Source organism: Cariama cristata, unplaced genomic scaffold (genome assembly GCF_000690535.1).
Source record: "Cariama cristata isolate BGI_N322 unplaced genomic scaffold, ASM69053v1 scaffold2022, whole genome shotgun sequence".
Taxonomy (NCBI): Eukaryota; Metazoa; Chordata; class Aves; order Cariamiformes; family Cariamidae; genus Cariama; species Cariama cristata.
Window position 1 is genome coordinate 1 of NW_009604221.1, and position 27,400 is coordinate 27,400.

Genomic DNA, 27,400 nt, shown 5'->3' on the forward strand with positions numbered 1-27,400 from the left:
GTTGGCTCCATCGGACATGGGGGAAGCTTCTGGCAGCTTCTCACAGAAGCCACCCCTGTAGCCCTGCCGCTACCAAAACCTTGCCACACAAACCCAATACAAGATGTAATGCCACTTTTCACTCATACCAGCTGCATTACTTTTCGGGTATAAAAGAAGATAGACAGACTAGTATGTATGAGGAGAAATGTAATCTGTCAAGTGTATAAGGTGGTTTGGCATTAGGAAAGCGTTAGGTGGGGTATTATGTGCAGTTCTGGGCAGTGCACTAAATGTAATGAAACAGTAGGAGATAAAGAGGACAGTGAGAATGATCAGAGATTTAAATAAGTGGGGGGGAGACACAAATGCTGACAGTCTTCAAATACATAAAAAACAGCTACAGAAAGGAAGGGAACATCTAATGTTCAGCTCCATGGTGACTAGGACTAGTAGGCTTAGCTGGTAGTAAGAGAGATACTGCCTGGACATTAGGAAAAACATTTCAACTGTTAAGGTAGCTAAACATACAAATAGATCATCTTACAGAGGATGTACTAGTCTTGGAGCATAGTAGGTCCTCCAGGAACCTACACTTCTTTCCTTCATTATCCCCAGCCGCCTTCTGCAACCCACGAGGGAGGGATTAAGGTTGTCTGAGAGGGAGCTTTTGCCACCCAGGATGCTTCCCACAACTCCAAAGACTTCCAGAAATTAATATTGTACTGAGGTGGTTGTAGTTCGCGTTAGTGTAGTTTGTGACCACATCAAGGTTATAGTGGAATTTCTCTTACTAAACTTTGAATTGGTTTTGATCATCAGCATTTTCTATCCTTATGAATTTTCATGCTGCTTTTGTACTTCTGAAGCTGATCACTTCTTTATTTCAGAAGTCTCTTTGTGATTCCCCGGTTACCATTTAATCCACCTGAGGGTTGCTGCCTTTAGCATGAGTCTGCTGTGGCAAACACTTCTTAGACAGTTGGAGGTGTTGCGTTCACACACGCTGTTTATAGTCATATTTATGTCACAGCAAGTGCTGTTATCCAGGCTTTTCTGCCAAGGGTGGGCTGTGCAGGCAAGCATCACCACAGGAATTCTTTAGGGTGTTGCTTATATATATACATATGTCTATATATGTACATGTACATGGACCACATGAGCATACCTTCATCACGAGCACCTGGGCTCAAAGTACGTTATGAGATACCTTCTAATACTCTGTTCCCTAACAGAGTACTAGATTAGATCCTCAGGTAGTTGTATCCATATTAATATCCTGATCAAAAAAAATGTGCTGGGGTAGTTAACAAAATAGGTTCTAATCTAATGAGAGAGTTTGCTTGTCACAGCCATAATTAAATGCCCAAAGCAAAGTTCCTTTATGTACCTGTTAGAGTAATGCCAGCCATTCTGGAGAAATTCCTGAGCTATATTATTTCATAAGAAAACTGAAGTCAACAACAAGGTCTTAAAAAAAAAATCATAGTACCAGCGACATCCAAGAAAAAATGCCTGAAACATTGTCATTTAATGAAATGGCTGATCTCGCAGTATATGCTTCCATCTCTCCTGCCTCACAAATGATACCGTTCATTTTTAGGTAGCCCACTAGGTGGCATTCGTTGTTTAGAAGTTTCTTTGCCCTCAGCCCTGTGCCCTAGGATTGCAGTTTTCTCATGACATCTCTTGTATTTTTAGCTTGATTTCATCTGTAAGAAATAGATAGTAGCTATGATATCAGTATAAATACTCTGATACACTAACGGTATGTGATTTTCATCTCTCTTATTTGGTCCTTTGTGGCAAAGCATCATTTATATATGACAGCATTTAAATGGCAGAAATCTCAAAAGTTGTATTTCTACAGGTATCAGACATTCAGGCAAGAACAGCACTGCTTACATGGTCCCCTCCATCAAGTGATACCAGAGAAGACAGTGACAAGAACGACATACCAGATGTTTATACTTATGAAGTGATGATTTCAAATACCGGAAAAGATGGAAAATACAAAACTGTATACGTGTGGGTCTTCGTTATTTTTGTTTAATTGCTGTTGCATTGAATTATGTGGCTTAAAACCTCATTAAAAATCTGCCTGTTGTCCAGAGATTTAAATAATTAGCAGTTTTGTGCAGCTTCTATTTTGAAATTAACTACTTTTTTCAGTAGAATTAGTTCTGGTCTATTACTGAAGTCTCCACCATCAATTCGAATGTAAAGACTTTGTTCTTAGATGCTGGAGGCATGTTTTAATATCACTTAGCAGTATTTCAGCCAGCTGCAGTAGAAACTATGGGTTCTCAAGTAGAGAGATATATAAATAGTGACAAATACAAATTGTATTTGTAGTTATTTACTTCAGCACATGCTTCTGCTCCCAATAAGGTTATCCCTTCCTTCCCTGAAAATGCTCTTGGTAAGAGACAGTCTTGTGATATGAAAAAAAGTAAGTAAATTCACACAAAACACAACTCTAGCAGCAGCAATACAAACAAAACTCTTCAGTTGTTTCATTCCTAACACAATGGTTTTCAATCGGTTTTTTGGTATTTGGAGAAATAGAACAGTAAAATTTACTTTAAGGGTGTAGAGCTCTCTAATAATTATAAATCTTTGTATCTAGCTAGTTTATCTTAGTCAACCTTCCATGGATTTCTTGGGAGCAGTACACAAATCACAAGTTGGATATCCCTGTCCTCGAAACTAGAGGAAAAGAAGTGGGCTTCGCTAACATAAGCTGATGTCAGCAAAAGCAGACTAATAGATGTCGCTTGGGTGCCTTTTCTGTTTACTAGATACTGACAAGTAGGTGTATGCAGTCATATGCAGTTTTAGATAATCATTTTTGCAAGGCTGAACTGAGCTTCTGTAGGCCCCAGTACTTCGATGTTTTTTGTGTAATAACATACATGCATATACATGTATGGTCTTACTGGTCTTACTGAGTAAAGAGGAAAATAAATATTCTTTTAAAAAACCCCAAAAAAACAAAACAACAAAAAAAGCGCCCCCAAACCACCAGGGCAAAAGAACAGGAATCAAATGCAAGAAGTCCCCAAAATTCAAAGATAAATGCATTTATGTTTTACTATATTTAGCAACAGAGAGAAACTGTTAGCAAATACGTTTCTTAGAAGGAGCATTAGGTGAATGGGTTAGATGATATGTGTCTTTTTATAAATATATGGGATTCTGAAACAGTTTCTTAAACAAAATCATATCTCTTTGCAGTGGAGAAGAAAATAAAGTAACTGTAAATGATCTCAGGCCAGCAACTGATTACCATGCAAAGTGAGTATCTCCTTTTCATTAAATTCAGTGGAAATGTTTTAAAAGTTCCATTGTATCTGTGTATTTGCGTAAGTCTTCAAAGATTTTCTTTAGCACTTCTCACTGTCCTTTGAGTCACAGATCAACATTTTTGGCTTAGCTGACCACTCAGTCCATTCTGGAAAACAGAACTTTGTTGCACCCCCATCCAACATCCATGCTCTTTCCTTCATGCCAGCACAGTGAGCTTTTTCTGTTCTGTGAGCCAGGCACAGATGCTGCTTGCTTTCTCTCAGTTTCCCGCAAGCAGCAGAGGAAAGAACCTTGCACAGGAAGGTGCTCACTGCTAGCCACATGAAGGTCACCTTATGCTGCTTTTTCTTTGCTCCAGTAGACCAGTGAATCTGACCCCATATGCACCACAAAATATGCCCCTAGCTCAAAACATGCCCCTACCCTTCCAGCAGAATTTGCTGCTTCTCTCTGTCATACTGAAGAAATAGCATAGGATTGGAAAGATGTTGGATGTTCTTCTTCCATCCTTTTTTAAATATTGGAGGATCGTCTGGACCTGAACTTGGTAAGGGATGCAAAGAATAATCAGAAGGGCTTCTGTAGGCATGTCAGCCAGAAAAGGCAGGTCAAAGAAAGTGTACGCTCCCGATGAGCATGACTGGGAAAGTCGTAACGACAGACGAGGAGAGGCTGAGGTACTCAGGAACTTTTCTGCCTCAGTCTTCACTGGCAACCTCTCTTGCCACACCTCTTGAGTGGATAGACCACAAGACAGGGACTGGGGGAGCAAAGTCCCTCCTACTGTTAGAGAAGATCGGATTCGAGACCACCTGAGGAACCTGAATGTACATAAGTCTATGGAACCTGATGAGATGCATCCCAGAATCCTGAGGCAGTTGGCTGATGTAGTTGCCAAGCCACTCTCCATGATGTTTGAAAAGTCATGGCAGTCAGGTGAAGTCCCTGGTGAGTGGAAGAAGGGAAACATCACACCCATTTTTTAAAAGGGTAGAAAGGAGGACCCTGGGAACTTCCAACCTCTCAGCCTCACCTCTGTGCCGAGGAAGATCACGGAACAGATCCTCCCAGAAGCTCTGCTAAGGCACATGAAGGACAGGGAGGTGATTCGAGACAGCCAGCATGGCTTCACCAAGAGCAAGTCTTGCCTGACCAACCTAGTGGCCTTCTATGATGCAGTGACCACATCAGTGGACAAGGGAAGAGCTACAGATATCATTTATCTGGGCTTCTGTAAGGCTTTTGACATGGTCCCCCACAACATCCTTCTCTCTAAATTGGAGAGATGCAGATTTGATGGATGGAGTGTTTGGTGGATATGGAATTGGTTGGATGGTCGCATCCAGAGGGCAGTGGTCAACCGCTTAGTGTCCAGATAGAGATCGGTGACAAGTGGTGTCCCTCAGGGGTCCATATTGGGACCGGTACTGTTTATATAACTTCATCAATGACATAGTGGGATTGAGTGCACCCTCAGCAAGTTTGCAGATGACACCAAGCTGAGTAGTGCAGTTGACATACGTGAGGGACGAGATGCCGTCCAGAGGGACCTGGACAAGCTCAAGAAGTGGGCCCATGTGAACCTCATGAGGTTCAACAAGGCCAAGTGCAAGGTCCTGCACCTGGGTCAGGGCAACCCCAGGTATCAGTATAGGCTGGAGGATGACGAGATTGAGAGCAGCCCTGCCAAGAAGGACTTGAGGATGTTGGTTGGCAAGAAGCTCAACATGAGCTGGCAATGCGCACTCGCAGCCCAGAAAACCAGCAAGATCCTGGGCTGCATCACAAGCGGCGTGACCAGCAGGTCAAGGGAGGGGATTCTGCCCCTCTGCTCCACTCTGGTGAGACCCCCCTGCAGTACTGCCTTCAGGTCTGGGGTCCTCAGCACAAGAGGGACACCCGTCTCAGGTCAGAGCCAGAGGAGGCCATGAAGATGATCAGAGGACTGGAGCACCTCTGCTATGAAGACAGGCTGAGAGAGTTGGGGTTGTTCAGCCTGGAGAAGAGAAGGCTCTGGGGAGACCTGGTTGCAGCCTTTCAGTACCTAGAATTGGCTTTTCAGAAAGAATTTTTAGTAGGGCCTGTTGCAATAGGACAAGGGGTAATGGTTTTAAACTGAAAGAGGGTAGGTTTAGACTGGATGTAAGAAAGAAATTTTTTGTGATGAGGGTGGTGAGGCACTGGGACAGGTTGCCCAGAGAAGTTGTGGATGCACCATCCCTGGAAGTGTTCAAGGTCAGGCTGGACAGCGCTCTGAGCAATCTGGTCTAGTTGAAGATGTCCCTGCTCATTGCAAGGGTATTGGACTAGGTGACTCTTCTGACCCAAACTAGTCTATGTTTCTTGGTTGGAAAAAAAAGATGGTAAGAATACAGCAGTTTATAAATATGTAACATTGTGAAGGCAGAAATGAAGGCCTCCTTGGAAGTACTGCCTTGTCAAGAAAGAAGTGGAGAGTGCCTTCTTAGAAGTGACTGAATGTCCAGCATGTGAGGGATTTGCCTCTCTTGATTGTGTGGAGAACCCCAAGACCCTTGTGTACTGACCAGGGAACCGATTTAGAGGCAGTTGGTAGGACAGGGAACAGAAGTGTGTCTGAGTAAGGATCCAAGTCAGAAATGTTGTGCCTCTTTCCACGTGACTTTTAGAACGTCAGCAGTAGGGAAGAGCAGGATTTCCATTGTATAATAGCCTTGTGATTAGCATTTGCTCAAATGGGAGAGCTACGTTCCTGGTCCTCAGTGTGAAGGGGTCTACACCTCCTAGTGCTGTTTTGCAGGGTATTGTCCTGGTTGCCAAACCAGAAGCAAAAGAGGGTTTATCTGTTCTTATCACAGCCACCATTTAATTTGGGCCCCTATATGGCCTGCAGAACAGGTTCAGGAGAAGGATGAATGGTGAGTTGACTCAAAGCTCTTTCATATGCAAGTGTTTACCTGTGATTTATTTCCTATTTTTAGTAGCGTTTATACACTTTACCCAATGATGTTTAAGTTGAAAGTACGTGGAGCATAAGGGTCAGAGCTTAGGACTTTTTTTTTTCCCTATGTAAGTCCTTTTTTATCAGGCTACATTCAGATTCTTTCTTGCTTAATTCTGGTCATTGTAGATGATACATGGGAATAGGTGGCTTAGCCATCTAAGCTCTTCCTAAACAGAATTCTGCTAGTGTGAACACTTCCCAAAATCACTGAAGACCAGAAAGACTAAACTATGAATATAACTGACAAATTACTTATTTACAACTGTATGCAAGCACAAACAACTTTGTGTCCAACATTAGTCACTGTTCAAATGTATCCCTCTCCCTGTTCATGAAATCTGTAAAGCCAAATTTCCTGTGACTCGCTGTTCATGTAACAAGAATATATAAGGACTTTCACATCTTCATAAGCAGGTAACCCAGGTCTTATACCAGTGATCAGAGGGAAGAGAGTTTTGAGGTTTTGTTTTTTTCTTTCAAAGGAACAGATGAATCAGAAGAAAGTCATGTGCCTATTCACCCAGAAAGAGGCAAGGCATAGCTGCACAGCTAGGGGGTCAAGGGGAGGCCAGAAGTTAATTCTGTATTTCCTTTTGGAGACAAACTGTTCAAAAAAGAAACCAATTCTCTTTGAGACAAGAATTCACTCTTCTGAAGTATATGGAGAGTTAATTCCTAGCCTTCCTAAAGGAAAGGGCAGGGTTAACAGACTCAGCAAGGTCTTGAAGGAGTGCAGAGGATACTCTGAAAATTCATTGTGCTCATCTGATGAAAGCACTTGCAGAAGAAAAATTATTCATAATACCAGTTAATATGTCTACAACAGATAATGGGCCTGCGAGATGTTACCATTATTTCCCAACCAAAGTACAGCAAATAATATATATTTCATATGTAATTGTGAGACTAAAGCTGACTGATGGTGATGATGCACATCCAAAGTAAAGGACTCTCTTCTTTCTCATTATTTCTATTGACCAAGATGCTTCCACCAGTTATTTGTTTATACCAGTGATATTTTAATAATGAGGTAGCAAGGCAGTAACTTAGTTCTGAATACTTAGTTTTCTTTGGAAACTGTATATACAGATTTTGGAAATAAAATGTTATTGGCTTTTTTCCACTTCAGAGTCCAAGTAGAATGCAGCTGTGTAAAGGGGAGCCCTTCAGAAGCAGAGAGTTTTACCACAATGAGTTGTGAACCTGATACGCCAAATCTGCCCAGGATAACTAATCGGACCAAAAATTCTCTTACTCTGCAGTGGAAGGTAAGAATTGCTTAACAGCCTTTAAAATAAGTATTTTAAACTCTTCAGAATTGTTTTGGATTTGTCAACAAAATACCAGTTCATTGAAATAGAAAATTTTTGTCAAACATACTAATTTCAGTCACAGTTCCAAGACTGGAAATAGATGTACTGGGCTAAATGTGGACTGCAGTAAAAAGAGAAGGATTCCCAGAAAAGCAAGGAGCTTTTGTAGATGAAGTTGCTGAGGTCCAGTCCCCTACTGTGCTGTGGAACCAATTCCTTTCTCTGTCATTGAACTTAGGCTTGTCTGTGCGACGCAAATGAAGTGATTTTGAAAGACAGATTTCAGCAAACCTGCAATCTAGCTGCTCAGAAAAATACTGTAGCATTTTACACTGCTGCCAGAATACTTTTTCAAGGTCTAAATTAAAAAACAAAACTGAAACATGATACAAGCATTCATTGGATGAAGGCTGAAATAGGACTGTCTTGGCAAGTGAAACAATCATGTAAGGGGAGCATCATTTGCACTCCAGCAGTCTTGTCGTGATTTGACCTATACACATATTTTTTCCTTAAATGGTCTTGTATCCAGTTAGAGCTCTAATTTTCTTCTTTTCCTGTTGCAGGCATCTTGTGATAATGGTTCTAAAATCCACAGTTACCTTTTAGAATGGGATGAAGTAAGCAAGTTACTCAATTTTATTTTTAATTTTGTAGTTTTTAAAGTAGCTGTATGTGACTGTGCACGTCAGGTTGTGTGAAAATTATGACTTCTGTCTAGAGGCATGTGACAAATATGTAATTCCTGAAGCAATTATCAAAATACAGTTACTGCCCAATTTTTTTCTTGGGGAATGTAAAATAATAGGATCTTAATTACATGATTCTGTCACTCTTAATAGTGGCTTTTTCACTTGTAGTCCAATACTTCTTTCAAGAGCTGGCACTGAAGGATCGTTTTCCTGTAACAGTCTTTCTTTGGTACAAAGAGGGTGGATCTACTATGCCCCCACAAGCGTCTTCCAGTTCCTGTCTGGACAGATATCCTGCAATGGCAGAGCTGCAGACGCTTTATGGCTTTTTCGTTCCAACCTGTGGAGCTGGGAAATGGAAAGGAAGAAAAAAAAGCCTCTAATTCAACATATGTACAAAGTTTCATATACTACTGCCTCACTATATGGGAGATTCTTGAGTTATGTTTCATTTCAAAAAATGAGTTGACCTCACATTTGTGTGTTGCTTTAATTGATGGATGCATATATAATAGGCTGAATAATGTGATTAACTTATTCTTTTTTAGGGAAAAGGAAATGGAGAGTTTTGCCAGTGTTATTATGGCCAACAGAAACAGTATAGGATTACTAAACTGTCACCAGCAATGGGGTACACCTTTAGGCTAGCAGCCAAAAATGACATGGGAATGAGGTAAACACTACTATTATATACATAAATATGGAATGCATATGCATGTGTGTGCTTGTTTACGAAAAACATACAATGGCATTTAAAGAAAAAAGTCTTTTGTCCAACTGGAATGAAATGGAATATGGAATATGGAATAATTCAGTTGGAAGGGACCTGCAAGGATCATCTAGTCCAACTGCGTAGTTAATTCACAGTGTCTGATTGGATTATTTGTGTACTATGTACACAGAATTTGTAATCTGTATGTAATCTGTACGCAGGTTACATGTGTACAATGAACCACTTGACCCTACTTGAGCAGGGAAGGTTGGACAAGATGACCTCCAGAGATCCCTTCCAACCTCAGCTATTCTGTGATTCCCAGCATAACAGATTTTGTCCAGGCGTGGTATGGCTACATGTTACAACCACTACATATGTGCATACTTACCATATAAATGCTACAAGTCTCAGTCCCACTGAGAAGCAGATAGTACAGCTACTTCTGCCAGACTTAGCCTCATTCCCTGAACAGCCACCTCAGATGTTGTACATGCCCCTAGAATGGGGAGCATGAGCATGGCACGGACAACCCGACTGCTCTCATGTGAAATCAGCTCAGGCTGTGCTGGTTTTCAGCCTCAGTCTTTGTAGAACTAAGTTAACCACTGGAGTTTGGCTAGGCACTACATTGTAGAGACTCACACATTCAGTGCAATTGTGGCTTCTGTGTCTGATGTAATAAGCACTTCTGCTAAAATTCTGAGGATCCTGCTAAAAGACAAGCAACTCAGCCAAAGGGCCGGAATTGAATAGTTTAAATGCTGCAGTGCTTGTGCTGTTGCTGTGCTGACCAGAGGGTGCCTCGTACCATGCTCTCTGCTGCTTTTGGTTCCAGGGAGGTTTGACATGGTGCTAGATCTAAGGTTAGTTCCTGAAGCTGGTGTAGCAATTTTTCAGGGCTTATCATCCCTCCTTGAATTTAGAGTTGTAGTGATGACAGTATAAGAGGTGCAGTAACTCTGCTGGAGCAGGCAGTAAGTCTGGTGGAACCCCACTGCCACTTGTGGGTATATCTGTGTTGTGCTCTTTGCCACGTCCCGTTACTTAGATATGTCTCCCTTTATCTAAGGTGTCTGTTAGTCTCCTCTTACCCTGGGAAATGGACAGAATATGACACTACCATATCACTGCATTCTTTTGAAGTTCTAGAGCTTATTATGAATGCTTAGGATATGTGGTTCTTACTTTTAATTGCTACTTTTCAGAATTATAGAGCACCAAACTTGTTTTGAGTTTTTGAATGAATAATAGCTGAATTCAGTAGAGAATATAAGGAAGAACTTGACAAAAAAAAAAAAAAAACAAAATTACTGGTTTCTCAAGTTATGCTTGCCCTGCTGAGTGTGTTAGTTCTTGGGAATGCTTCTTGGTCTTCAGGCAAAACAAATAAACCTGGCTAGTAGTCACATTACCAGGGCTCATCATCTCTAGAGCAGACTGCCAGTGTCCACACTACCTAGTAGCACTTGGACCTCGAGGTCCTATGTGGCATGAAAACATAAGGCTTCTCTAGCCATCAGCCTAAAATTGCTATTTTGCGTTTGTATTTTTAATTCATTGTTTGAAATATTATGAGCATTATGCTGCAGCTCACCAGAGTGGTATTTTTATAGCATGAAATAGAGGATGTGTGTCCTTCAGCTGGCACAAGGAGGTGCTTGAGGGAACGATGCCTGCTTGGACAATGGTGAAGGACAGCGTGAAGAACAGGGAGACAGACCTGGGGTTGTACTTCAGGCTGGGCAGAAGAAATCTTCTGCAGACTATTAAGTACGTGAAAACTACAGCTGGCTCAGGAGATCTGAGGCGTGTCTTGGGGGGCTCTGGAGAGTACTTGGGGAATGTATTGCTTATAGTGCCTGTTCCTATGTCTTTCCTTAGGCACCTGCTTTGGGCCACTGTCAGAGGACACTATAGTGGGCTAGAATGACTTTCAGTGTGCTCCAACACAGTCTTTTATTAAGTTACTGCCTTCTGCATGATGTTTCTGGAATGAATCATTCTGAGTTGCTCCTGGACTTTGTCTTGATGAGATTTAGTTGGAACTGTTCAAAAAAATAAAGACAGGAAAGGGAAGGAGCTGGCAGTTAGGCAGAGTCCAGTGCGTGGGATCTCTTCCTGTTCCCTTTTTATGTCTGAGTGTAATGTACCCTCTAGGAATACCTGCACGTATTACAGATTCCTGCAGCTTAAGCTGGTAGAAGACACTGATCAGTTAAAGTACACTTCTTAAACGAATCACGCCAAATAGATTTTTAAATCAGTATTTCATAGCCTTGTAAAGATGCACTTTATTGTCTTTAAGGTATTATTTAATTAAGAAGTCTCTTACCTTAATGGTTTATTAAGGTAGTGCCTGATTAATCGTTATGAAGAATGTTGAAAACGTTAGGCATCTGGAGACAGAATTTTGTCTAAATGATTTTACCAACAAGAATAGATATTTTATCTTTGAGTTACTTATATTTTTACATTTAATTCTAACCACACATGAAACAGTCGCTAAAGAAAACTGGAAAAATAAAATCTATTTAAAAGGTAGATGGCATTATTGTACTTCCAAGTGAATTGTTTAAGAGTCATTCAAATGTGGGTGTCACTGGAACTCTTTTAGTTGATTTCAGTGTATTTTGGAGTGGTTCAATCAAGTAAAAAGATTAAATCTTTTGAAGATGTGGGGGGGTTTTACCTTATATCTACTTGTAAGGTGACTCTGTCAGTAGTTTGTTGTGAATAGAGATAGGCTTAGTATTTGTCTAGCCACTCTTCATGCTTTCTCTAGCCTACCTATATAATGCTGAAATTTTTTTTAGTAGATAGTATGTATCACATCTTCATTTCAGAGATTTTCTTGCTTGTGACTTTTTGCAAGAAAAAAATTACTATTCCCCCCCAAAATTAAAAAGTTTTCTCTTGTTCTGCACTTTTTTACTCGTTGCTTCACAATGTATTTCACAATCTGCATGTCCACACAGACTGTATGTCTGTTTTGGGTGCTATCGACACTCCTGATAATGTGTTGTCTGTAAGATTTTTTTATTATTATTATTACTATTTTTAATGCCGAAAAGACTTTAGAGCAGACCAAAATTTACGACGTGTGCGTTGTTATAATGTACGTTGGGTAAGAGAGAAAGTGAAGTTGAGGTATCTTTATATTAAGATTTTTCAGGAAAGTCATATTCTGACACACGAGATATTAACTGGTACTGGTTTTTAAGCCACACGTAGAATTTTTTTTTCCGGGCTTCCTGCTGCTCACTTAGGTAGCGTTAAAATTACATCTTTGGTGTTTGTTTCATATGGTTAAAAAAACTAGACTAGCTTTTCAGCCTGTAAATGTTTCTTCAGATCTGATGCAGAAGCAGCAAATGCCAGCTGAGAACAGGTGGAGTTTTTTAGTCTAACCGATTACATCAGACCATCTGTGCAAGCATAGTACCCATTCACTGACTTTTGCATCCCTCTGTTTCACAATAGGTCTTTTTATGTATCTTACTTGTATGTTCACTTCAATGCCTATCTAAGCGTCATCAGATAAGGTTGACAGTTGTGTTAGGAGATTAACTGGTGTACACTCTGTTTTGTTTGTTCTGCAGTAAGACTTTCATATTGGCAACTCTTAAGTAACTTAACATTGAATGAGGCTATTACTCTATTATTTTCTGAATCACTAGAGAAACTAGTACTCACAGTATACTTGAAGCACATAGTTGCTACCTGGGAAGCAACATTTTTTTCAAGATCTTCCCACATATGCTTTTATATCTTCATGTTTTCATTTTGAATAGGAAGAACACTGTAGTATCAGTACATTATTGCATACAGAGCTCTGCTGTTTTAGAATAATGACTTAATATGAAAAAGCAAAATATTTTGGTTAGCAAAACAGTGTAATTGTATCATACAAAGAATCTTTCAATTATGAACATGCTAACCTTGTTCAGATGTTTTCTTACTGACAGACTTGTGGGCAAGTTAAGTGGTCTGCATGTACAGCTTGCCATTTCCACTTGTGCACAAGTCCAAGAAACTGTGATAGCTGTGTTTAGTAAGAATTACGTTTTTCGAGCTATTAATTATTGTGTCTAGTTAGTTTACATACTGTCTGTTTTAAACAGTGGTTTTAGTGAAGAAGTCCTGTATCATACCTCAGGCACTGCCCCAACCACACCAGCAAGTCCTTTGCTGATTAATGCTGGAGTTACTTGGTTATCCCTACAGTGGACAAAACCCTCAGGAACACCATCAGATGAAGGAATCTCGTATATATTAGAGATGGAGGATGAGAACTCAGTAAGTTTAGAATACTTATTCTCAATAAGAAAAGAGACTATAATGTGTGTGTTTGATACATTATTGTATGAAGTGTAACAATGATTATTTTTGCTAGAATATCCTACAAGGAACTGTGTTTTCTGAAATAAAGCTAACGACTTGTCATTGCTGTGACCAGGCCACATAGCTTTCTCCTTTTTATTGTGACAGTAATCATTATTAGTGTTATGAAGCCCCAGTCGTGCAAAGACTTTGAAATTACTTTTAACGTTGTGAATTTGCATGTGAAAGTTAAGCCTTACAAGAGCTGGATGAAAGTAATTGTATCATGAAGTGTGGTCCCTCTAGATGTCATTTCAGCCTAACCACCTTTTTTTTAAAATAAGTCCTGTTCTGCCCTTTGAAAGTGTTAGGTATAATTTCTGTTTACACTGTATATATTTTTCTTTACTGTTATTTTCTCCTCTTCTGATTGGAGAATGGTTAATTAATTTCCCCTGCTCCAAAAAAAAATGTTGTGTTTACACAATGAAGGTGCACTTACTGCTTCGTCAGAGGAGCATAGCAATTACAGTCTGAAATAGTAATTTATTTGTATGAAGTGTGTTAAATGGTCTGGTCTGCAAATACAATGTTTCAAGTAATCCTGTTTAATTCTGCAGGGATATGGTTTCAAGCCAAAATATGATGGTGACGATCTTACCTACACAGTGAAGAATTTGAGGCGTAGTACAAAATACAAATTTAGGGTAAGATTTTTTCATATATTTGGGTTTTTTTTTGCACCAGAGTAGCTTGAGATTGACTCAGAACTGAGGAGGGCCTTTTTTAAGGAAAACTAAATTAGTTGCCAGTTTCTTACAGTTTCAGTCTCTTAAAACTATCAGCTGAACACCGACTTCGTTAATTGACTGTGCAGAAGGAATAAGAACCGCTGCAAGGGCATAACACAGTTGCAGGTATCTTGAAATTCCAGGTCATAACTCAATGTTCTTAACAGTTGGGGTTTTTTATTTGGCTTCTATGTTGCATATACATGGGTAATATTACTTAGTGTAGCTTTGGAGTTCTTTGTTAGACACTAAACATGTCCTGAAAGTGCTGGGGTAAGGACCGTCTTTGATCAAAAAACATTTGTCAGTGCTAGTGTAGCACTGAGCCCAAGTTAGTAAATTATTCATATTACCATGGTGCTGAGGCCATTCTGATAAGTCTTGAGCACTGAACTTGTTAGCTGATATGAAGTCTGGCTTAACAATGGCTTAACAATGAGCTTTTGGGTGCGGTTAAAAGCGAAAAAGAAACATACCGGCTATCGAAAGGTGGCCAAATAGCCATCGAGGACTACAAGAACCTTGCTAGGACATGCAGAAGTGCAGTCAGGAAGGCTGAGGATCAGCTAGAACAGAAGTTGGCCAAAGATGTCAAGAACAACAAGAAAAGGTTCTTCAGATACGTGAGCAGTAAGCAGAAGCACCAGGAAGCAGAAGCACCATAGCACGTTGCTAAACAGAGCAGGAAGCAAGTTCCTAATAATGCCAATAAGGCAGACGTTCTCCATGCTTTCTTTGCCTCTGTCTTTACTGGTATAGCTGGACATCAGATCACAGGATCAAGTACCTGTGACAAGGCATGTGTGGACCCACCAGTGGTGGAGGAAGGGCTGGGCAGCTGTAGCCTCTTGTAAGAGCTCAACCCACATCAGTCTATGGGCTAGGACAGAATCCACTCCAGGATACTAAGAGAAGTGGCTGACATTGTTGAGAGGCCACTATCTATAATATTTGGAAAGTGATGGAGATCAGGGGATATCACTAACGACTGGAAGAGGGCAAATGTCATACCCTTGTACAAGAAGGGCTCAAAAGAGGACCTGGGGAACTACAGGCCCATTAGTCTTTCTTCAGTCCTTGGCAAAGTAATGGAAGAGTCCTCCTAGAAACTGTTACAGGCCAAATGAAGCAAGTGATTGGGAAAAGCCTACGCCAAAGGCAAATCATTACCTTCTACATCAAGGTAACACTTTCACTTGGCCTGGGGAGAGCAGTGGATGTTGTTTACCTGGACTTCAGCAAAGGATTTGACACTGTTTCCACCAGCCTTCTCCTGGATAAACTGACAAGATACAGACTGGATGGGTGATCTGGGAAATGAGTAGGAAACTGGCCAACAGGCCACACTCAGAGGGTGGTGATCAATGGTTTTTACTCAGGCTGGCAGCCTGTCAGAAGTAGGATCCCCTAGGGATCAATATGGGGCCACATGCTTTTCATCTTCACGAACGATCTAGACAGTGGGATTGAAAGCATTGCCACCAAGTTTGCTGGTGACACCGAATTGAGTGGTGAGATGAACACATCGGAAAGGAGAGCAATCTTACAGAGAGACCTTGACAGGCTAGAGGGATGGGCTAGCAAGAGGAGTGTGAAGTGTAACAAAGACATGCTGAGTCCTGCAGCTGGATCACAGTAAGCAAGGAGCCCAGTATAGGCTGGGACCAGCCTTGCTGAAAGGGACCTGAGGATCCTGGTGGACAAACTGACTATGAGCAGTGCAACGCTGCAGCAACAAAGGTGAATTGGATCCTGGGCTGCATCCTCAGCGGCATTACTAGCAGAGATAAGAGATGTGATTGTCCCACTGTATTCAGCTCTTGTCAGGCCACACCTGGAGTACTGTGTCCAGTTCTGATCCCCACAAATCAAAAAAGACAGACAAACTGGAGAGGGTCCAAAGGAGGGCCACAAAGATGATCAAAGAACTAGGAGAACCTGCCCTATAAGGAAAGATTGAAGGAATTTGATCTTTTCCACCTAGAGAAGAGAAGGCTCAGGGAGACCTCATCACAGTTTTCCAGTACTTAAATGACAGCTACAAAGAGGAGGGAGGCGCTCTCTTCACAAGGAGCCACGTGGAGAGGACAAGGGGCTATAGGTGCAAGTTGCACTGAGGTTTCATCTTGGTATAAGAAACTTTTTTCACAGTGAGAACAGTCACTGGAACAACCTGCCCAGGGACGTGGCGGAGTCCCCATCACTGGATGCTTTCAAGACACAGCTAGACAGGGTGCTAGATAATCTCATCTAGGCTCGCTTTTTCCTGAAAGGTTGGACCAGATGGTCTTTCTAGGTCCCTTCCAACCTGGGCCATTCTGTGTTCTAAGTCCCTCTTGAGCAGTTGCTTGGTTTTTGGAACAAAGCTAAAGACACATCCCACAGTATGAAGTAGAGTCAGAATAATCTCATCTCTGTCTACAAGGGAAAAAGTGTTGATAGCTGTTGCCTTGTGTACACCTAAAATACTATTTCATAAGGAAGAATTGGGAACTACTGAAAAACGTCATCTCTTTGCAATATGAAAGGTAGCAGTTTAAGGGTTGTTTGGTTTGTTTTGAATTAACACTAAAACGTATAAGTACTTCTTTCCAAATGATAGCAGGTATTTTGTACTTCTGAATATGATTACTTTCTTAAGCAGAAAAGGTTATGATGGGGATTAATTTTACAGTACTTGTGGTTTTGGTTTTTTACATAACTTAATATTTAAATATTTAAAAATACATAGTGTATTCCAAGGACTGTACCAAGCTAGGACTGTTATGGCCACACATGAACTTAAACTAAAGAACAGCTAATTAACTTGACACTAGCTTTTGCAGGACTTGGTCATAATCTTTCTTTGAAAGTAATCCTACATGTTAATCATTTGTATTGCTAGTAAATATATAGTTAACGTAAACATCCTAAGTTTCTCATTAAAATAAAAAAATCAATGGTTATACCCTGTTTTTATTAACAAAACAGTAAACAGAAGTCTCTGTTCACTCATTCACAGAGCATAAAGGAGAAACAAATGTTGTGTTAATCAGGTCTTTAATTTTTATTATACAGGGGAGAGACTTAATTAGTAGTAATATTCCTTAAGGCTTTTGAAAGAAGCTTTATAACAATTGGAAACCTTATTATAATATGTAAATGCTAACCGTACCTGTTTAACTTCATTTGTAAGGGCACAGAGACAACCAGATGATTGTTAATCTTGTAAAGTGTATCAGGAGACTTAATGTCTGAGAGACATGTTAGCTCACATTTCCTTTTCTCAATCTGAACTAACATTACTGCTGTCATTTCAATTCTGCTCATATTTAAAATATATAAAAACCAAAACCCCTTTTTTTAGGCTGTTTAGCATTTTGCTAGGAACAAATGGCAATATGTAGTAAACTAACTCCAGCTAGGAAGTAAAGAATAGCAGCAATTTGTTTTCCTAGAATCACAGGAAAGTCTAGGTTGGAAAGGACTTTTGAGCATCATCTGGGTCAAACTTTTGTAGAAAGCAGGGCCTTAGATTAGGCAATTCAGCCCTGTCCTAGCCCTGTTGAGCTGAGACTTCAGTATTTCCAGCAAGGGAGATTTGACCACTTCTCTGGGCAGCCTGTTCTCACGATGATTAATTTCATTTCTTATATCCAGCTAGAATTTTCCCTAACGTACTTTGTGCATACTGTCTCTTGTCCTGTCATCACAGATCCTTGTGAAGATTGTGTCTTCGTATCTTCTGTAACTACGTGTTAAGTGTGGAAGGCTGTGATTAGAACCTCCCCAATGAAACTTCTTTTTTCTTAGACAGAATAAACCCAAGTTCTTCAGCCTTTTTTCCTGTGTCAGGTTCTCCAACGTTTTAATAATCATGCTGCCCCTCTTCTGGACTCTCTCCAGTTTCCCAGTGTCTCTCTTGAACTGGGAGGACCAAAATTGAACAGGTGTGGCTTAAAAAGTGCTAAGTAAAGTGGCATAATCGTATCCCTTGTTCTGCTGGCTAAATTCTTGCTGATGCAGCCATTGAAACAATTTGCCTTTGCTACTGCCAGGATACTTTGCTGATTCGTTTGGCTGGCTCTCCACCAGAATCCCAAGGTCCTTCTCAGCAGAGCTGGAAAAAAGAAAAGCTGACTAGCCAGTCAGACCCCAGACTGTACTGCTGCTGGGATTATTCCATCCCCGGTGCAAGAATTTATATTATCTTTGTCAAAGCTTATACAGTTCTTCTTGATGCAGTCTTCCAGCCTGTCAAAGTCTGTATGGTGGCTCTTCCAGCATGTGTGTCTCTGCTCCTAGTTTGGTGTCATGTGTAAACCTAGGGAGGGTGCATTCACTCCTGTCATCCAGATCACTTCTAAAGATACTGAATAGTATCTGACATTGCATTGACTGCTGAGGAAATCTACTCATGACCATCTGCTCATTTGCCTTCAAACCATTAACCACCACCCTTTGAGCCTGGCATTCTGTCAGGTTTTCCAGACCCATCTTGTGGTCCATCTGTTCTGTCTGTATCTTACTAGATTGTCTACATGGATGTTGTGGGAGACCGTGTCAAACTAAAGTCAGGTTAGGTGATGTTGACAGCCCTGTCCTCATCTATTAAGCAAGTTGTTTCATCATAGAAGGCACTCAGGTTGGTCAAACATGATTTACCCTTCGTAAATCTCATTACTTTCTTGTCCTTCATGTGCCTGTAAATAATTGCCATGACAACTTTTGCCATCATTTTACCTGGGATTTAAGAGTTTATATCATCTTTGCTGTCGTTAATACAACTTAATTATATAAACACTTTTTTAATCTCTGAATGTACTTCCTTAGAAGAAAGTACTACAGTAGCATGAACGCTCTACTTAATTCGTCCCAATTATTCAGGTTTCTTTAGCAGTTACTAAAGCATCACTTTTTGCTCTTAATTACATGAGAATATTTTTACCTCAATGGGAAGGGAATTGAAAATTAAAGTTTTAATACTTCCGAGTTCCTTCAGTGAAAGTTTAAAAGTGGCCTCTTTGCAGTATGTCTTTTTCATCATCTTTTGTTTCCATGCTTTTACAAAGTTTTTTTCTCATCCATATATTTCGTTATCAATAAATTGTGCAACTCCAATAAAAAAGAGTGGTTCTTAGACCAGTCTAATTTCTCAGTATCTTAGGTGGTTTTAAAAAAACAAGTTTTTGGATCCTTGACTTGAAATGAAGTGGCTTGTGCTATATTGAGTCCCCACAGATTCCATTAATGTCACTGAGATTTGCATGTCCTGATTACCTTTTACAGTCAGGCAACTCTGAAGTGTCCTAAGTAGGAGCCAAACTTTATGCACCAACATTTGAAATTTGGGGGCTATAGAAAGTTATTTTTTTTTCAGCTTCACAATTACTAGGTTGGGGGGTTTTTAAGGATTTTTTTTTGCTGGCAATTTGCAGGAATTCTTAATTTCAGTATAGTGATTGTCTGACTATGGGACTAATGAAAATGTAAAATGAAGGTATATAATAGGTTTACTTCTTGTGATAATCTATTGTATAGCTATCTGTCTAAGCATGCATATAAATTAATTTGATCCTACCATTAACAGTGACTAGCATACCACTAGCCAATGAGTTTGTTCTGTTTATAATATTTTTTATATATTTGCAGGTCATTGCCTATAACTCAGAAGGGAAAAGCAGTCCAAGCGAGACAGTAGAGTACATGACCTGTCCAGACAAGCCTGGAGTACCTTCAAAACCCACAGTGAAAGGAAAAATTCATGCACAGAGTTTTAAAATAATCTGGGGTAAGATTGTTGTCAAGCTCTGTTTAGACTATATCCTCTGTATTTTAAATAGATATAAAATGTTTTTTATATATATTTGTATATAGAAGGCCAGGTTTTACTTCAGAAACACTTCAGTCAGCGGAGCCATTATGATCCACTTTCATGGAACTAAGAGAAAAACACTGATTCAGAATACTTAGGGTGGCAGTATAATGGTGTAATTATATTGGAAGAATAATTTACAAATTGTAATAGGGACTGTTAACTGCAATAACTGAAAAACCAGTAGTGTTAATTTGTGTATTAAGAATTACTGTTTCTCTGGCACAAAAAGTAGATGCCACGAAATTCTGGGTTTTTATCAAAAGAGAAGATCCAAGTTCAGCCTTTCTCTTCAAAGTGTTTGGTTTTGATAGATAAATGTTTTTATTCGCTAAGGATCTTGAGAAACTTTTCCTTAGGCTCAGTTTTTTAGCCTTAAGCTGTGAAATAGAAGGTGAAACAGTACTGTGTGATGCAGTGCTTTAGTAGAAAATGAAACAGTTAAAGGTTTTATTTATTGTCACAGGTAATGAAACTTCTTACCTATTTCTGTTTAGTAGTGTGTTTAATTCTTTTGTATTAATAATAAGACAGTTATTTGCAGAATAGAAGTAGTAATCAGCAAGTCCAGTCTTGTATCTTTCCAGAGTATCAGGGCCTGATACTTGATCTTTTATGGATGATACATAATGTATGAAGTTACTAGAAATACCTAATTCGTAAATCTAAAACTATCTAAAATATCTCTTTATATATAAAACCTTTAGTAGTCATTATTTTGAACAGTAATACTCTGGGGTTTTTAATAAGTGATAATTAATGTGATAATTTTATTTTTCATCTGGAGTAATTTATTACCTTCCAACCAAAAAGTGCTATGTGCCATATAATAAGTCTCATTTTATTTAGCAGGTGTGATATGATATGTAACCGTTGCCTAAGAGCAACGCTATTTCGTCCAGCATATACATGTAATGTTACAGCAACAGTACTCTTCTGTGTTGAAGTATCATGCTGTCTTTGTCCAAAATGTTGTTTTTCTGCATTATTTTATTTCTGCTGTTCTCTAAGTCAGCTCTGAGAAAGAGTAGTAGGATTATATGTCAAAGATAGGTCTGTAGGTTCATACCTTGTACCTGAATATTGTACTAGGGAGGATAGTGCACTCTATTTTTAGGGATGTATTTAAAATTTAAGAGATTAGGTTTTCAGTGTAGACCTCCTGAGTTCTGTTCTCTCCCAAAATATTTAGGTTTTTGAAATCCTGTCCTTAAATTATTTTGAAATACTCTTATATGCAAATCAGTATGATAATCTTTTCCTATCTGCAGTCCAAATTACAAGACCATTAGGTTCTGTGTCCCTGAAACCATAATCTGGCAACCTTCCACGACACTTCAGACTAACTGAAACGTTTGCTGTGGCATCTCCCAGGTGCCCAATTCACTTCATCTGTAGAGTATGCGGTAGGGTTGTGAGCTGGAAGCTTCACCTAGTGGAGAATTTGAGTGATTTGCAGCTGTCCTGAGCTAGAATGCTATTGCTAGTCAGAATGCTATCTGTCTGAATAAGAATTTTGTGAATTTTCCCCAAAGGCTACAAAACCGTTTAATTTACCGCGCTTTGTTGGAATACTGCTGTTTTTTATAGATCCGCCAAAAGACAATGGAGGAGCAGCAATAAATACATATGTTGTGGAAATGTCTGAGGGCTTAAATGGTAAGTATTAGGAGCATGTCTTGGCATTCAGTTGGTTCTTTTTTCTGCTCATGTGCGCCTGTGGGAAGAGTAAAATGTGTATTATGATAGGAAGAGTTATTGCAAGGGACTGCCATTAGAAAATCAGGATGTTGATGCTTATAGCAAGAGGGTCTTTTTCTCTGGCCTAGAAAGAAGGTGCCGCAAGACTCTGTGTCAAAAGAGGTGCTCTGTGTTTAACTTATTATTTAGGTGTATTCCGTTTTGGAAATGAAATTACACATTTCAGACATTTTAGAACAAGAGGACAGGGCCACGTAGCTTTGTTGAGTATGTGACAGATGAAAGAAAAACTAGTGCTCCATTTATCACTATTAAGGAGAACAGTGATGCAATTGGGGTAATTGTTTCTGTTATTTGCTTTTCTGTCCTTTCATCCAGAAGGGAAATTAACAATATTTTTAAAGTGGACATAAAGCTATCCAACTAAATTATTTAAAAATCTAGACCTTTTAAGTAACCTCATTAAATTCAGAAGCACAGTCACATGGAGAATGGAAGTTTATACTTCTGCAGTGCTGTGTCAGATTAAGACAGTGCACTGTCCCCAAATTGTAATGGTAGCTCTGTCAGGGGTCTCAGGTGTGATTCTTTTGGTATTTAGTCTGTCTCTTTCCTTATTCCATCACATGTCCACATCAAGTCACTTTTGGAATGATTTACCAAGCCTTTCATGCAGATATAGTGAGCTGTACATTACGTTTCATTCCCAGTCCTCTAAATTCTGTGATGTATTGAGTTGTTGGAGATACAATTAAAAGTCTCCAGGTTCCCTGCTTAATCTCTTAAAAAGAGAGAGAGAATGCAAAGTTTTTGATTTAAGAATCTGGCTGAATAGCAAAGAATGAAATCAGTTTTTCAGATGGTGCTGGGCCATTCAGGAGTACAGGAACAAGCTTTATCGATTGTAAACTGTAGTTACAGTCTGCAAAATGAATGTTGTAATTAAAAGTTTCTTTTCCATGGAAAATTTTGCTTTTGTATCTTTCTTGTTTATTTGGTTATGATGTTTGAATGTACTTGCTGGCCCAGTAATAACTATTTCATTAAAAGTAAATTCTCTCCTAGTTCTTGTGAATACCAAATAAGGAAGATATGTTACTTCAGCACATCTACACAAATTTACCTAGGAAACTATCTTTATGAAATGATGGGATCTTCTTCCAGGAAACTCAAAGCAAGCCTTAAATTTTTTAAATAAACATCAGGCACATACCTATTTAGTGAAGCTAAGATACCTGCTGTGGCTGGTACTGAAGTGTGGCAAATTACACCTTGGTTCATTGCACACTTACTCCTAACCTTTCAGGAAACAAATGGGACACAATATACAGTGGAGCTGCAAGGGAACATGTGTGTGACCGACTAAATCCTGGCTGTTCCTATCGGTTACGTGTATATTGCGTTGGGGAAGGAGGACAAAGCACGGTAATATAAGCTACTATTTTTAATAAATTTCTCTCTCTTTAAGAAAATCTGGTCCAGTAGTTAATAGGCAAATATTGTGCAGAAGTGCCTAACAAAATAGCCTTAATTAGTACCTCAAAAAAATTCCAGTATTGGTGCACAGTGTTTCAAGTTTCTGCCCATTTCTTAAAGAAATAAATGTGAATATTCTTTCCTGATACCCTATTTTGTTTAAAGTGATTTTTCTTATTTACAGAAACAGATACTATGTTGTTCTCCTCTGTGATACGTTGATAGAATGTAATTTCTTAAGGCCTAACCCAAGACAGCAGTGTAAATTTAATGTTTTTCTTGTGGTCAGTGGAGTACCCTGTCTGATCAGCCAAGTCAGCCCAGCAAGCAGGGGAGGACAGAGCGTCCTCAGGCTTTACAGGGTTCTGCTCCATAGTCTCTTCCCATGCTGTCTCAGCCACAATCAAAATGTTTACAGTACCCTGCTTTTCAGTATTCCCAAACAATTTGGTGCTGTACAATGCTCCCTCATATAGACACATTACGTTACTGTCATTGCATTACATTACACATTACTATCACTTCTCTGGTGCAGTTCAGTCCCCAATGCCAAAATGTCATGCTATATTCTTCTCCCTTCTTCCCAGCAGCAAGTGTAACAAAGCCAGCCCTGGCTCTCTACAGACTTCCAGCAGGGCTTCACTGTCAAGCAGATCTCCTGAAAATTTTTAAGCCTTGCATTGTTGGTGTTTGCCATTTTTTCCCCAGCCCCCTTTTACTATATGAAATTCATGTGTTCTTCCTCCATGTAGAAGTCTCCTGCAGAGAGATAGCCTTGCTCACAGCCACCTTGTCTTAAGAATAGATCTGGACTCCTTCAGTGCTGGCTCAGCTGCAGTGCTTTCCCTCTCACCATAGCTCAGCTTGCTGTTGTACAGCAAAAGGGGGAAGGCAGAATACTTCCCAGTCACCTGACCACAAGTGCATGTATGTCTTTGGAGACTTTTGCTCTGCCAACATCTTTCCCCACTGTCCAACCCCATTAGAAAATAACTTTCAGAAAGTCCTCATACTTTCTGAAAGTGTCAGAAATCAACAGAAGAATAGTAAAGAAAGATGTAATTAAACTTTCCTGTAGCTTGCCATGGACATATGCCACCTGAGAAACAGTCTGCTTTTTAAGTAGCATCAGTTGTTCAGTGCAACAATACATTTCAAAGGAACTGAAAAGCAGCAGAGCTTCCAATCCACTCTTTCTGGAATATATGTAGAAAGCAGTTGTGAAATGAGACTCTAAGATGCCTCTCTTTTGTAAACTAAAAGGCTTACCAACTTAGTATTTGTTCTGTATCTCACTGAAGCTAGTAACTCCGCATTGTCTCTGACTCATTTCTGTCTGCATGCAGAATAGTCAGTGCCATCTGCTGCATGTTGTTATGCTGTATATTTTTGTACGCACTTCAAATCAGAGGTGGAAGTTTGTTGCACATTAAGTATTACTAAGTAATGTGGAATCTCAATTTTTTTTAATCTCTTCTGGTTGACATTCCTGCCCGTTTTTGCTTTTTGAGAGATTCTTGCACAGAAAGTATACAACCCTTAGAGTAAGGTTTTAGAAATCACTAAACTGCAGTTTGATGGAAAAGAGAATGAGTTTACATTGAACAAGTTTTATTTCAAGCATCTATACTAGGTTTGTACTGATAATTAGCCACCGTTTTCAATTCTACCCCTTGCATGTGTACCAAAACACAAGAGCAAAAGTTAATTTTGCATATTGTATGATCACTGTAGCATCTTTTATATAGGTATTACAAGAAATGCATACAGGATCACTTAGGCACCTTCATGTATTTGAAGATGCATTTCAAAAAATGGAAGGTCCTGTTTCTGATTCAAGTATTTGCCTTTACTTGTGGCATATTTGATATGCTTCTTTTGGCCTAGATGACTTCATTAATCTATCTTCCCTTTGTAGGCATCTGATTCTTTACTGGTGCAGACACCAGCAGTGGTTCCTGGTCCATGCCAGCCTCCGAGGCTACAGGGTAGACCAAGAGCAAGAGAAATTCAGCTGCGCTGGGGTAATTCTGTTACAACTGTTAGTCAGTGTAAGGGATCCAAATGTGTTATATGTTTAAATAAGCTTTTCTTTCTTTCTTATTTTTAGGACCACCTCAGGTAGATGGTGGTTCACCCATTACCTGTTACGGTCTGGAAATGTGTCAGACAGAAACCGATGAACACAGAGAGGTTTACCAAGGCTCTGATGTTGAATGTACAGTAGGCAGCCTTCTTCCAGGGAGGACGTACAGCTTCAGATTGCGAGCAGCTAACAAGGCTGGGGTAAGGAGACAGTCTGAAATGAAATTAGTTCCAGAGATTGCGATCGCTGTTAAGGATCTTCTCTTTTAGAAAAAGCATTTAACAGTAATTTTAAAATGAGGATTTCCTAATGTAGAGTCATTTGATTCACATAGCTTATTGTTGTGTGGGAACAGACAGTTAAACATGAGTTTATAATGAAGGGGGTTTTAGATGAAGGGAAGAGAAAGTAACTAATTATGTCATATCTGAATGGTAGCATTGGGAAGTGGTTAGGAAATGCTAAGTACTTTATCAAAGCATTGTTGCAACTTTAATATTCTCATGTGAAGTAAGGTAGTAAATTATTTTCTGTAAAAAGCTTTGTAAATTGATTAACCTTTATTTTTACAGCTCTTGGTGTTCTAGAACATAATAATTAGCGTTTCCTGACTCTCTTTTTAATATTTAGTTTAACTTCTGAGTACTTGTTCTATCAGATACAAGACTATTTTCTCTGTTTGGAGTATTAAGTGTGTTTAAATCAATTGTTGCTGTAGAACAAGCTTTATTTAATTATGTATCCAAAGTCCTGATTTAAAGACAGAGAGGCAGGACTGCTTGCATTTGTTCAATGAAGTTCTTAAAAAAATCAGGACCAGTTGACACTGTTTGTGGAGAGCTCTGCAGCTTAAGATGTTAAAGCACTGACCTAACTTTTTATCCATCCACTGCAAAGAGGGGTTTATAGCTCAAGCATTTTTGAATCTTTTCTTTCTTTTAGATCGATATAAATAGGCAGTTACAAATTGTGTTATGTTACAGTGCAGCCATCATGTAACTTCAAAGTGAGGATTTGGATAGCATTTTCCTATTTTGCCTGAGAGTTTGAAGTGTCAAATTTATTCTGATTGCATTTCCTGTAGAGAAGAGTCTTGCAGCTATTCTGGAGAATAGTCAGATACTGAAGTAAATCCTGAATCCACAGTCCACAAAGATTTATTTCATAAGCAAGTAATACAGAGCTTCAGGCTGCTATTATATGTCCCTACTATGGTAAAGTTTTTAAAAAGTAGTAATTTTATTCTTGCAATTTAGTTGTATCAACTCCCTTTTTTAATAGTTTGGACCTTACTCGGAAAAATGTGAAGTAACTACAGCACCTGGACCACCAGATCAGTGCAAGCCCCCTCAAGTGGCCTGCAGATCTGCTGCATGTGCTCAGGTGTCATGGGAGGTAAGAATGCCATGTTACACCTATCTTAACATGATTGTCTTCTACATTTTTAAGTTTGACTTTAAAAGCTTAAGACTCTTTTTAAATCACATTTTTAAACATACTTACCTGATTATCCAATACTTGGCAGGTGAAACCTTAAAGTCATTCATCATACCATTATATGACACCTGTAAATTGGCAGCCTGCAGGTACTTGAGATCTTACTTCGTTTTTTGGTTAAGAGTTTTGGCACAACTGCTGCACTGCCTCTCTTGAGTGATGCAGGCTATTCTTAAAATTTTCCTTTAATGTAGTTATCTTTCCTCAGAGCGAATATATCCACATAATACAATAGATTATTGTGTATTTGCGGTTTTTATAAGCTGATTTAGTTTTATATAATTACATCAGTAATGGAAAATAAGGAGGTGATTGGTGACAGCCAACATGGCTTTACTAAGGGCAAATCATGCCTGACAAATTTGGTGGCCTTCTACAATGGGGTTACAGCATTGGTGGATAGGGAAGAGCAACTGACATCATCTGCCTGGACTTGTGCAAAGCATTTGACACTGTCTCACATGACATCCTTGTCTCTAAATTGGAGAGACGTGGATTTGACAGATGGACCACTCGGTGGGTAAGGAATTGGCTGGATGTTCGCACTCAAAAGAGTTGCAGTCAACAGTTCAATGTCCAAGTGGAGACCAGTGATGAATGGTGTTCCTCAGGGGTTGGTATTGGGACTGGTGCTGTTTAACATCTTTGTTAGCAGTGTGGACAGTGGGATGGAGTGCACCCTCA

General features: G+C 39.5%; 1 protein-coding gene across 1 annotated transcript; it reads left to right on the forward strand.

Annotated features, from left to right (window-relative positions):
- Positions 1-1,849: 1,849 nt before the first annotated feature.
- Positions 1,850-26,614, forward strand: LOC104157937 (fibronectin type-III domain-containing protein 3a; the record flags this gene model as incomplete). The annotated part of the gene is made up of 13 exons (XM_009695485.1): positions 1,850-2,007; positions 3,217-3,276; positions 7,401-7,539; positions 8,151-8,204; positions 8,825-8,949; positions 13,113-13,287; positions 13,932-14,018; positions 19,734-19,872; positions 21,547-21,615; positions 22,964-23,082; positions 25,052-25,157; positions 25,244-25,419; positions 26,501-26,614. Coding segments are annotated over 13 exons (1,521 nt in total), but the record flags the coding sequence as incomplete, so codon positions are not given.
- Between the last annotated feature and the right edge of the window lie 786 nt (positions 26,615-27,400).